We start from the raw sequence: 13694 nt of genomic DNA, 5'->3' as shown, positions 1-13694 counted from the left end.
GATTGCAAATTCGATCATCAATGGGAGGAGAGGACCTCGGCCCTGTGAGGGTTCTGTGCCCCAGTGTAAGGGAATGGGAGGGCCAGAAAGTGGGAGAGGGCGGGGTGGCAGGCATGGGGAAGTGGGAGGCAACAGAGGTTTGTTTTTGTTGTTTTTGTTTGTTCCTTTGTTTTTTGGAGGGGAAACTGGGAATGGAGAAATTTACATGTAAATAAAGAAAATATCTAAAATAAAAAAAAAAGAAGTAATGTGGAGATATTTCAAGATGGATTGCTATGTTTCTGATGAGCTATAGAATGTTGTGATCGGAGGTAGCTGGAATTGTAGAAGTGACTGTTACACATGCTATCATTCTTTCACTGTGATGGTCTCATAAGAGTTAGATATTGAAATGTTCCCTTAATCCTAGAGCTGAGAAACATTAGACAACACTGCCTTAAACTTTAATGATGAATCTGTGAAATAAACTCTATAATTGGCTAATTTAATTTTCTTTCACATGTTGAATCTATTTATAGAACAGTTATAAAATTCATATTGAAAGTTATTTTATGAACAATCACTTGATAAAGAAGTCACAATAAATTACAACTTCAGTGAATTAGATTCTTGCTTTTATTAATATGATGTGCGATAGAGTTAAATCCATAGAGTAGCTAATTTTGTAGCAGAGTGAAATCTTTAGACAATTAATTAATTAACCTCAATTTACATAATGGGCTACTTATTTGCATAGCTAATGGACTAAGAATTGATTACAGGCCATTAACAGTTATTAATAAGTGGAACAATGTTGGAAATGCATGTGTCTTAATTTTAAACAGAAGGCAAAGGTTAGTCATGAAATGTTAATAGCAATATTCAAATAAGCAAGCAGTGAACAAATGCACATATGCCTTTAGGCTTCATGCATTTCTGAGATGTAATTCATGAGTTGGTTAGCAGGTCTCATCACTACATACCCACCAAGGCATATACAAGCATGTATGTGGGCATTGCATAAACTTCTATTACCTTCCATTTACACATACACTAGAGGGAAGGGAATAACCTGTATTATATTTATATAGAGAACTTATCATCTTTCTATCCTGAAAATCATAGATAGTCCTTGGAAATTCAAGATCCTATTCTTTGAGCATGCAGTAATGTAGGGCAGTGGTCTGTTCAGGCAACTTAGGCTCAGTCAAGTAATAGGCCTTGAACTCTGGGGCTCTAGTAGGCAGTTTCTGCCTGCAGAAGGTGGAAAGAGTTCTGGCTATAACTCCTAAGTCTTTGGCTCCTGTTTCAGTCATAACCTCTCACAGCTGCCCCCACAGGAGATGTGTGTTTTATCATGTAGACAATGCCCCAAGCTCTCAGCATTCTAGCTGGACCATACCCCCAGTCCTCTGTCAGGCATGCCTCACCCCAAAGACAGATAGCCACGCCTCATACAATATAAAGGGTGGTTTCCCCCCTCCTCCCTCTCTTGCTCTTTGTTCTTCTCTTGCCCTCTTTCCCCTCTTGTCCTCTCTCTTTCCTGCCCTTTGTTTTCTTCTCTTGCTTCCTTCTTTCCTTACTCTCTCTCTCCTTCTCTTCTTCTCTCCTTCCTCTCCTTTTCTTATCTCTATTTGACCAGCCTATTTCTCTTTCCTATAATAAAATGTCTCATACACTGCCTCCTTTTTGACTAACAGGCCCCAGCAGCAGACAGCTCCAGGCCTCAGCTGCAGGCAGAGAGCTCCAGATTGCAGCAGTGAGCCACCAGACCCCACAGAGTGATTTTTTTTTCTTGTAAAGCTGTTTGTTTCAATGAAAAGTGATAATGATTTTCAAATAACTTTTCCCATTTGTTGTATTTACAGGTTACAAAATACCTTTCTCTCAGAACATTTGTCTAGGTTTTAGCTAATAAATTATATAATACCATTCTTCTCTAGCATTTTCATCTACTTGTTTGGCCAAATAAGTTTATAGTCTAAGGATTTTTTTCTCCAAATATGTAAATGCTTACAATTTAATAAAATTATTACATTCATTTAATTCCTTGGATGTATACATATGAGGGTTTGTCACAGCAGTGAGGAATCATAGGGCAACTTGCAGAAACCTTTTCAACCATGGGTCCTGAGAATTGACAGCAATTGCCTTCCCCTGCTAAGCCACCTCACTGACAGCTTTAAGGATTTTAAAACCCAAAGGAAGAGGCTGGGGAAATGGAGCAGTGGATAAAAGCACTTGCTGCTCTTGTAGAAGTCCCAGTTCTAGTTCCCAGATCCACATTACAGCTACCTGCAGCTCAAGTCCCCAAGTCTTTGTTACCTTCTTGCTTCTCCATGAACATGGTATCACATACAGACATGCAGGGAAACACCAATCCACATAAACCATTTTAAAATGTTTAAAATCTGAGGGGCATGGTCTACTATTTTGAGACAATTTAAATATGGCAGTGAAGTGTTATCTTTGAGGAGAGTTGGATACCTTTAATTTTAAATGTATTATGTGACCTGTATTTTCAAGTGACTTAGATGTATCTTTAGGAGCAACTGTATAGATACCCACACCAGTTAGTTTGTGAAGTAAAGTTTGTGGTAAATGAAAGTCTTCTATGGTGTCAGTCAGTGTCACAAGACTCAATGAGCCAATGCGCTTGCATAACATAGTTCTGATTTTTCTTACCCTGGGCCCTTCCTCAGTACCTGTCACATATTCTCTCTGTCTCTGTCTGTCTCTGTCTCTCTGTTTCTGTCTCTCTCTTTCTCTCTCAGGCTCACATTCTCTCCATCTCTTTCCCTTTTCCTCTTCTAGAGATGTTGATGAACATCATATTCTACTATGATGTTGAAATATTGTCTCAATGTAAAAGGTAAATATCTTAGATCAGTGGTTCTCAACCGTACTAGTGCTCTAACCCTTAATACAGTTATCTTTGTTGTAGTAACTCTCAGCCATAAAATATTTTCTTTGCTACTTTATAACTGTAACTTTGCCACTGTTATGAAACAAAATGTAAATGTCTGATATGCAGAATTTCTGATATACCACCCCTATAAAAGGCTCATTCAATCTCCAAAGAGGTCTTGGCCCACAGGTTGAGAACCATTGTTTTAGATACTTTATTGCACAATGGGATAAATAAAGAGCTTTATTGCTTTAGTGTGCAAAAGTATTACAGGTGAGGATTTATTGTAATTCTGCTAACATCTCCCAGTATCTCTGTCAGTACTTTCTACAAAAAGACTTCAGCTTGCTCTTCCATGTTGCTCTCACAGGTCAAAGAAATATTTCAGCATTCACCATTTCATCTGCATCTTATTTTTTATGTACCAACTGTCACTTCATGGCATCACTGAAACTAATTTTTTAAAAAGTGGAACAGTCATTTTATCATCAGATAGAAATTCATGGAAATTAAATGGATGCTACATGAATATTATCGTTAATTATTAATTTAGAATATATACTTTCATTTAGTTTGCTATCATCTCTCTCTCTCTCTTTTTCTCAGGAGAGATTCTTTAGGAGTTGATTCTTTTCTTCCACCATAGGGGTATCAAACTGAGATCCTGGGATCAAATTCAGGTCTAGATCAAACTTTTCCCTTGGTTCTCACATACACACTGCTTAGTATTCATCCATCCATCCATCCATCCATCCATCCATCCATCCATCCATCCATCCATTTAAGTATTGTTAGCCACAACACAGGCTTTCAAAGGGAGATGCCAAAGTTTACTGAAGAAATGAGCAAGTGGAGATGGCAGTAGCAGTATTTTATAGATCACCTACTCTCTGCTATTACCTCATCCCCAGTTGTGCTATGTGATCTGCTAAGATGGGTGGGTATTCCTCTCCAGTAACCTAAGACGTTCCCATAGTCTCGAGGGATAGCCTCATTTGATAATATGTATTTCATTCTCAAGACAGCAAAAACACCACAAAAATACTATCAAACTCTTCAAGCAATGCAACTTACTTTTTGAAGGGACTCGGAGATTGGCGAGGACCACTTCCAGAGAATCCGCTTGCACCCGGAGCACATAGCTGGTCCTTGTCTCGTAATCCAATGGTGAATTCACATAGATGACCCCAGTGACATTGTTGATCCCAAACTTTTCTGGAATCCAGCATACAATTCATTAGTTTCTTCACATGGGAAGGAGCTATTCTCTTTAAATGCTATCATGGTTTCCAAGACAGTAGAAACATACAGAAGAATAGTCAAGCTTAAAAGGTGATAGGATTCCAGCATCTGGAAATGTATTACTAATACTAGGATCATCAAGCTGTGTTCCTTGAGTGGTATGTTTGGTAATTTTGGCTGTGTGTTATTTGAGAATCTGCTGGGTACAGGTAATCTTCCTGTCGCTATGGTGTTAGATGGTCCTACTTTAGAATGAGCCTTCTTTTACAGAAGCACATTGCATTTTGTTTAGCTGGGTATTTGGTTCTTACCCTCTACTACACACATATAATCCTGCAGTTTTGGTGCTTGGCTAAAAACATCGAAGATCATGTTTGTGATTTAGCTTCTAGGTTACTTTTACGAAGTGCTTTATTATTATGAGCCTTTAGAAATATATTTGCCCTTGTCTCTCTGTTTTTTTTTTTTAAACTGGTATATAAGAATTTTAAATGGAGAGAAGGACACATGTTTATTTGTATGGTATCCCATCTCTTCCTTCCCCATATCCCCATCTCTGTATTAATGATGACCATTACTTGAAATATTCTACATATACGCCTAACAGTTATTGTTCACACGTATGCTTAACAGGTATTATCTACCTGTTGATGATCTTTTTAAATTCTAAGATCATAAAGAACATGTTTATTTCTTTTTCCCATATCCGTAGTACCTGGAAGATTTGTTAGCACATAACTGACATTCATTTGATGAATGAGTAAATGGATAAAGTATATGAAATGGTCACTGTGGTGGAAGCAGTTGGTAAACACAAGTTGTTGCTATCTTCAAGCCCAAGGACTGGGCAAGAATCAGAACAGATTGAGAAGTTACATCTTTTTTATATTTGAAAGCAGTGGGGAAAGGAGGTTCCATTGCATTCAGGTAGGAGGTATAGCAGTGGGCGAAAAGCAAAGAAAGTCAATAAACAGCCAGGCAGTGACTGCTTCCCAGTGGGGCAGCCATTCCAGTGAGAGGTGGTCACAGAAACACTCCAGACAGTCTCAGGACTGTTATTTCAGACTGCCAAGTGGCATCCAAGTTTGATTTCAAATTAAATACTCAAAATAAACTAGTATATTACATATTAATTAAACATTCTCAGCCACCCATAATTTCCCAGTCTGCCCAGGGTCTCAGAGGACAGCAGCTGAAATGCAGAAGCAGAGAGCAGGGGATAACATTGTTCCTAGAATCCAGCAAATAACTACCAGTATAAAAGCAGCTGGAAGACAAAACTCAAAATTCCTGTTAATTGATCTGGCTGCTTGGGCCGTTGTATAACATAACATGTGTGTCTGTCAGTGCTGGCAAGTGTCTTTGATCATTTACACTTATTTAAGTTTCTAAAGCTTCCTTGGGATTGGTTTGACATGAGGTAAGGCTTGTTACACACAGAGGGGAGAGGAGAGTCTAGAGATAATTATTATCTCTTGCTGTCAAAAGAACAACTCATTCATTTTGAAGAAATGTCACAAAATATCACCAACACAGGGAAGATAAAAGCTTCTATAATTGAATATTAATCGTCCATTGGGGCACACAATGACTTTAACTAACACCACTGGGCTGGGCTATTAATCAAGTCATCAGTTACGTTGAAGATGGTAAGAATTGCATTAGGTTAGAGGAAATAATAGTTCAGTCAAAAATTGTTCTGATTCTACATTTATTGGTTTTTGGAGAAAACGAAGGCCTACCTACCTTCCTCATTTCCTGCAACAATGGAGTACACGATGCTCTGATTGATAGCAGCAGCAGAAATGACACCAACCACAGTCCCTCTGGCAGCAAGCTCACTTACAGGAGGAGGTCTGTAGAGTTAAAAAGGGTGTTCATTTCCTTCCTCTGTTTGCTTCTTTTTTCTTTCCTTCTTTTCTTCTCTCCTTCTTTCCTTCCTCCCTTCCTTCTTTTGTTCCTTCCTTATTTGTATCCCTTCACCCCTCCCTCCCTTCCTTTCCTTCCTTCATTCCTCCCACCCTCCCTCCCATCATTCCTACCTCCTTTCCTTCCTTTCCTTGCTTTTCTTCCCTCCTCTCCTTTGTTCCTTCCTTCCTTCCTTCCTTCCTTTCTTCCTTCCTTTCTTTCTTTCTTTCTTTCTTTCTTTCTTTCTTTCTTTCTTTCTTTCTTTCTTTCTTTCTTTCTTTCCTTCCTTCCTTCTTTTGTTCCTTTCTTCCTTATCTATCCCTACCTCCCTTACTTCCTTTCCTTTCTTCATTCTTCCCACCCTTCCTCCCACCTTACCCTCCTTTCTTTCTTTCATTTTCTTCCTTCTTTCCTTCCTTACTTCTTTTCTTCCTTCCTTCCTTCTTTTCTTCCTTCCTTCCTCCTTTTCTTCCTCCCTTCTTTTCTTCCTTCCTTCCTTATTTCTCTCCCTTCCTTCCTTCATTACTCCCTTTCCTTCCTTCCTCCCTTCCTTCCTTTTTTTCTTTCATTTTCTTCCTTCCTATTTCAGTGCAACATTTATTTTTAAGAGTTAAAATTGGAAATAAACAGCAATCTACCCAAAAATCTATTGACAAACAGTAATACTTATGTAAATTTTAGAACACTTTTTTCCAGTTTTTCAGTTCCTGTAGTATCCCACACAAATTATCTCATGGCAGGCTCATCACATTGGTTATATCAATAGGATTCTACTTTAATGGTCTTTGAAAACTGGGTGTTAATAATGACAGTTCTATTCCTAACATTTAGAAGGTTTTGATCAAGTGTGATTTGTATATGTGGACCAATTTAAGACTTGTTTATCCCTTATAATCAACGTTTCTTGGCATGGTATGGGATTTTTTTGTCATCTCTTGCATAGTATGTGCGTATGGGTGTATAAGTGTTCATAGGTACATGGGTACATGCATGTGCACATAGGTATGAATGTTCCTATATGTGTAAGTATATACATGTGCAGGTGTGTATGCATGTATGTATGTTTATGTGTATGCATATGTGTGTGCAGTCAAACTCATGTGTGTATGAGTGTTTGCCATGCATACATGTGCAGGTGTGCATGCATATGTGTGCACTTGTCTTCTATCGCTATTTACTTTATTTTTTTGAGAGTGTCTTTCGCTGACCCTAGACAGACCTATTTGGGTAGACTAAGCACTCTGGGGTCTGTTCTCTCTAGCTTCCTAGCATTGGGATTATGGGCATACACTGCCATGTCCCGCTTTTACATGGTTGCTGAGGCTCCTATGTCATTTGCCTAACACTAGTTTTCAAAGCTTGCTCCAAGTTCATATAAACACTGAGAGGGAGGCAAGGGATTTTCCTATACTTTCTACTGCTCCTAATGTGTGATTTCCCCAACTCACAGAAGTGATGTCATCCCAATTTATGGGCAGGCACTAATAAAGTATGGTCACCTCAATTCTGGTGTTGGATATTCTATGGTAGTAGGCAAATATTCAATTACAAGGGTCATGTGATTTGTCTTCATGATCTAGCTCTTCCTCCTTCAAAGTGATCTCTGACAATCACCCATCTTTTCCCATTGTGCTTACTGCCTTGTATCCCCAGAGGGTCATTTTGTTGGAATCACATGATGTGTTGTTGCTTTTCAGACTGGCAGCTTTGGCATAGCAAACATGCCCCTGCTTCTCCATGCTTTCATGCTTGACACCTCCTTTCCTGTAATCCTGTGTATGAGCTTTGGTCACTATGCATAATGCTACTGTGTGTATTCTCATTCAGGCTTTTGTGCATCATACACAGTTAACTCATTTGGCAGCATGGTTCATGGATTATATGGCAGGAGTAGGTTCAGTTTTAAAGAAACTACAGGAATTGTTTCTCACATTCCTTTCAACAGGATGGAAGTCCTTATAGCCTTGAATCCTTGACAACATTAGGAATTTTGGCCTAATAGACACGTAGTATTTATTTATTTATTTATTTATTTATTTATTTATTGTTTTATGAATATTTTAATGATAGCTCTGAATTTAATAATATAATGTATATTACACTACAGATATGTTTATTTGAGTAATATGATTATCTGGTACTTTCAAGAAAATGTCATGCTAAAAGTCTAGCATTAGCAAATTATGTTCAGAATTGTGGAAGCTCCCTTAGAATATCATACCACCTACATTATTAAAATAAACAATATTATCTTATTATATGCTATCCACTATGTCTTCTGGACTGAAGTCAAAAAATATAGCTCTTGAACTACTGGTTTAACGGACTTAAGGATACAAGCTCAGAATGGTTTCTAGTCCTTCTACACCATGATACTGCACAGCTCTGAGCTGTGACACGGTAGGAGACTGGAACCCTCAACAAAAGTCACATTTACTTCTAATTCACTTATTTCCTTTAACTTTATGATTTATGTGCCTACTGCTTGTCTGTTGCTTTATTTTTGAACTTTCACTTCTGTGGTTACAATACTGTTTCCAGTAACTAGACTGTTGCTAACATTAACTTCATGTGCTTGTGTGCAGTGTCATGTAGTTCATGATTCAGGAGTCACTACACCATCTAGCTTCACTGTGTTTGACATTGTTAAACACCAATGGCAATTGCAACATGGATGTGTTACTGGTTTTGATTATAAGAAATGTCCCATGGCCATTTCTCCCACTTGCCACTTGTTTTTCAATATTTGTCATTTTTTTTGTCACAACCTTAATTTCCCCTTCATATTCTTAGGGATTGTATTGGGCAAATATATCATGCTTTTCTTGATGCATCTTATAGCAGATTATGAACTAAAATATAGTCTAAGGTATATATATATATGTATATATATATACACACACACACACATATATATATCTATCCCTTGATGAATATTTTTCTCTAATTGCTCAGTTCTAATGCATGATTAAGTACTATGTAAGTCTAAACAGATCTAAGCCATACTGTAGCACTTAATGTTTATCTCTGAGATTACCTCATATTCAATAATTGTCCAAGGATAGAGTAATTTATATAATTTTGACAGAAATTATGAAGATAAATTCTAGCATTAGCAAAGGCTATAAAGACTTCCATCCTGTTGAAAGGAATGTGAGAAATAATTCCTGTAGTTTCTTTAAAACTGAACCTACAGCAGATATTAATTTAGTTTTAATTTAATGTACTCCTATCAATTTCTCCAATTGCTTCTATGCTTTGTGCAATATTGGTTCCTTTCTAGCCATCTAAAAGTCTAGGTAGAGCTGCCCCACCATTGAGGATGGATGAATAAACATTTCATTTCTCTTTGGCCAACTAGGATATGACTCAGAGCTCAGAGTTCCTGTATGACACAAAATAGGAAAGGCCAATGGAATTCTTATCCAGGAATTCTGCTATAACTATTAGAAAAATAAAGTATCATTTGTTTGTTAGAGTTTTAATAAGAGAAATCTGAGACAAAAATATCTGATAATATCAACTGCAATGAAAACAGACTCTCTACATTTGAATTATATTATAAATGCATCTACATCTGTCCTTCAAAGCACATTTCACTTCTTGGAACAGTTTATTTCTTTTTTTAGGATTTTAACAATTGCATTTGTTAATTTTAATGCTGTTATATTAGAAAAACAAACAATACTAAGTTGGTATTTCTAAAGTAAGATACTATTAAAATATATCCCATAAGTAAGTAATGTACACATTGTCACAGTATTGTTTCGAGGGAACAGAAATGTACTGACCTTCAAATGACAGTAACAAGAAGAGCACACTTCTAAATAAAGGTCTGAGGTCGGATTCACTCTTTGATAATTTTGATAAATTTGTATTTAATCTCATAAAAGAAAATAAAGACACTTGTTTCAGTTCTCTTGCTTAATGAGTAACTATCTGGAACTGAACTTGGACAGGATTAAAAGGACACAGACAGAGGTGGGGGGCAGAGGGGGAGGAGGGAGAGAGAGAGACAGAATCTTAACATGATTGTCAACCATCCCCTCCTTTTATACCTCCTCTTGTGTACTCCTCTCCTCCTACATGAGGTTCATGTACCATTAATTACTAACTAGCATAACATGACAGTTACCTCAGAGATTGAATAACATAACTGGAAAGGTAACTCCATGCAGCAGATACTCTTGACTATACCCTTTGTTGGATAGAATGGCATCATGGAGTAGGCAATATCCCTCCTTGGACTGAATGATACCACCTACCACAGGGAGTTCTTAACATGACAGAAATCCAATAAGTGATGTTTAAATACCTAAGTCCCAAGATCCAATACCTCTAAATCTTAACATGGGTCCTTGAGTTTCAAAGTGTATCCAAGCTCATATGTTCACTGGAGATCTATGTGAGTCTCAGAAGAGACTCTATCCCTAGTCAACATTGGTACTAAACATTATAAGAAGCATAATATGGGCCATAGCTAGTCCATATCTGGGTTCCTGACTGCTGAACTTTCCATATATCAAGGGTGTTATCCTTATACTTTAAGTTCATTGTGGTCTGATTGTGCTACGGTGGATACTCAAAGACTAGAACAGTGAGTTATTTATGACGTCATATCACATACTATTTTTATTTTGAACATAAGCAAACATATTTACTTTTTGAACAGGAGAAAACATATTAGTCATACTATGGAATGTTTTTACAAAACCAGAGACTCTTTTGTAGAGGTTCATAGTGCTTAGATTGAATTTTTATCTTTTTACTACTATATGCAGTAAGCTAACTACTATGTTTTTGTCAATGGTTAGTTTTGCCATCTTCACAAGGAATGTGCATGTAAATCTCACACTTGGAACAAGTGACCTGACATTAACATCAGAAATAGGATTCACACATGAAAAAAAAACATGCTGTGTTCATTTTTGCTACTTTAACTGAATAATCAGGATAGACATAATTAATACATGAAAAAAATCAATGACATGATTTATAATGGAATTTAGATCCTACGCATGCCAATCGTGCATTTAAACATCTCCTTGGTAGTAAATTTGTAAAACTAATTTACTTTAAACAAATATCAGCTCATTAACCTTTGCCTTAACTGTTATAGCAGCACACGTCTCTCTACCAGAACAAACACTGCTATAAAAATTCAATTTTCTCCTGCTAGAATTGAGTGGACTTCCATGATAAGTGAACATTAGATTAAACATTTTCAATTCTTCTCCGTTTATTTGCAGACATGCCCATTTTATTATTGTTCCATGTTCTGGAAAAAATATCTGTTATATCATTTGACAAAGTACATTCTCTCTCTGTAGTGAGTTAAGAGCTTGAACATGAAATGCATTTACTTCAAATTAGTAGGAAGGAAGTCCCATGAGTATTGCCACAGATTGATAATCGTTTTGAATGAGGTGGGCATATGCCATCCTGGAGTTGGATGGAAGGAAAACTGTAGACAATATAAAACTGAGATGTTGTAGTAGATTGACAAACTTCATGAATGCAAGAAGTGTGAAATTAAAGTGTGAACTGTATGCATTTCTAACTTTTTACAACTAATGGGAATTTGTTAATGGCATCTGGTGAGTAAATTTGATTTATCGGATGAACACATATTTTTTTTAAGGCTTTTTTCAAGTTTCCCTCTGTGACTAATAGTTTATGGTGAATCCTTTTCTCCTTTCCTTTGATTATAATGTATAATCAAAATGCACAGCTTAATTTAGAAGCAGTTAATTACAGGCAAAAAAGATCCCTCACAAAGTTTAGCCCAAACAAATCTTCCACAATTAACTCCCAAAATTCTTTTTATAATATACTTTATTGGACATCTTTAAATTTATTCTTTTAAACTTATTTATTCTAGATACATAATCTAGTTCATGTAGAATTCTGTGTGACTCAGGCTTCCCTTAGACTTGATGTGATCTACAATACCTCTGTGTTTCTCTGTGCTGGGATGACAGGCATGCATCACTGTGCCGTAGTTGGCTTAATTTTTTTAAAAAAGTTTTAAATAGTTTTTCAAGAATTTAATGCAATGTATTTTATTCATATTTACCTCCCAACCACTCTGAGATCCATTTTGATCTCTCTACCAAACTCTGCTTCCATCTCTCCACTTCAAATCCCATCACATCCAATTTGTGCTACTTGCCTATGCTTGACTGTGTGACCGACCATTTGGACATGTCAGCCTACCCTTAAGGAAAACACCCTTAAGGAAAACTGACTCTTCCTCTTACAGCAAACATTGATGACCAATACCTCCTTGTCTCGGCAAGGGACTGTACCAATCTCCCATCTCATATAAGAGTTTGCTTTATATTGTCTTGTGCAATATAAGATGCTATCATGCTATCACGGCAGATATGAGTTTGCGTGTGCTCAGGAAACACTGGCTCTTTGCAGTATCATCCAAGGCTCTTATACTCTTTTCACCCGCATTTTTTACAATGATCCTTGAGCCATGGTGGGGATGGGGTGTGATATAGACATCTCATTTAGGGCTGATCGTTCCATTGTCTTTCATTCCCTATACCTTTACCAGCTGTGGGTCTCTGCTAATCACTAGTACTGACTAAAATAAGCTGCTCTGATCAGGGTTGAAAGATGCACTAATCAATAATTAAAACTGCACATCACTAGGAGTCACTTTAATTTAAGTCCATTTTGTAGAATAATAGTAGTAGATTTTTTATAGGGCTGATGAGTTGTATAGCTACCAGTTCTTGGCCCCAGAACAGTACAAGGTATGGATTTCCTCTTAACAGAGCATGATTAAAGTCCAATCAGAAGGCGACTGGCTATTCCTATGATACATGTGCCACGACTAGACCACTGGGAGTTTCTTGCCAGGCCCGTCACTATTTTATCACACATGGTTCATTCTTGGGTAAGATGAAGAATTACTTTTCTCCTACAGTAGCATGCATAGCACCCCTCAGCTGTATGAAAGCTAGCCACTAGGGATGAAGCTCCCAGGGTGGTCCCAGCATGGCTTCTCTGTGTTCTATGACTCAGGTATGTAGTATCTTCAGCCACAAGGTCTCATCCTGCTCCGGGAGAGTAGACAAGAGCAATGCCAATGGACTGCGATATTTGGGGGTCTGCTGAACTCCCTTGCACAATAACTCAAAGAGTGATAACCCATTCCTCCTATTGGAATTATTCATTGGCGCGGGGTGTCTACTTGAGCCATTATCCCCCTGTTATAGGGTAACTCCACTTAAATTCCTCTTATCCATGTGGATGTAGGCATATATTTTAGAAAGCTTTTATAGTTGCAGATTTAATTATTTTTCGAAAGGTCTCTAGTGTTATATAACACACCTTCTTCCTTGCTGTACTCTTGTCTTCTCAACCTCACCCCCTCTTAACCCTATCTGTTCTGTTATTTCCCTTTCTAGTATACTCCTTCCCTCTTCATGTGACCCCTGTGGGTGTTCAAAATGAAACACACATCTCTGAAGATCAAAGCTAACATTCACAAATTATAAAAAAAAAAACCAACAAAACCAAAATGTGGGTCTGGGTTATTTCACTCAGAATGTTTCTAGTTCCATCCATTTACCCGAGGAGTCCATAATTTTGCTTTTCTTATCAGCTGAATAATATTCCATTGTGTATTTTTTTTTTTTTT

General features: G+C 37.3%; 1 protein-coding gene across 22 annotated transcripts in view; it reads right to left on the bottom strand.

Moving 5' to 3' along the window:
* Positions 1–13694, bottom strand: part of Pcdh15 (protocadherin related 15) — a 1206525-nt gene that overhangs the window by 132152 nt on the left and 1060679 nt on the right. For all 22 annotated transcript variants that reach the window (XR_004112186.1, XM_031346915.1, XM_031346916.1 and 19 more), the window contains 2 exons: positions 5876–5985; positions 3962–4102 (listed from right to left, as the gene is read on the bottom strand). Coding sequence is in view for 21 of the 22 variants with exons in the window: in XM_031346915.1 (XP_031202775.1) it covers positions 3962–4102; positions 5876–5985 (251 nt within the window). In the remaining variant the exon portion in view is untranslated. The remainder of the gene's footprint in view (positions 1–3961; positions 4103–5875; positions 5986–13694) is intronic.

Source organism: Mastomys coucha, unplaced genomic scaffold (assembly GCF_008632895.1).
Source record: "Mastomys coucha isolate ucsf_1 unplaced genomic scaffold, UCSF_Mcou_1 pScaffold3, whole genome shotgun sequence".
NCBI classification, from domain to species: domain Eukaryota; kingdom Metazoa; phylum Chordata; class Mammalia; order Rodentia; family Muridae; genus Mastomys; species Mastomys coucha.
The sequence above is the reverse complement of the archived record's forward strand: the minus strand, read 5'-3'. Positions and strand labels throughout refer to the sequence as shown.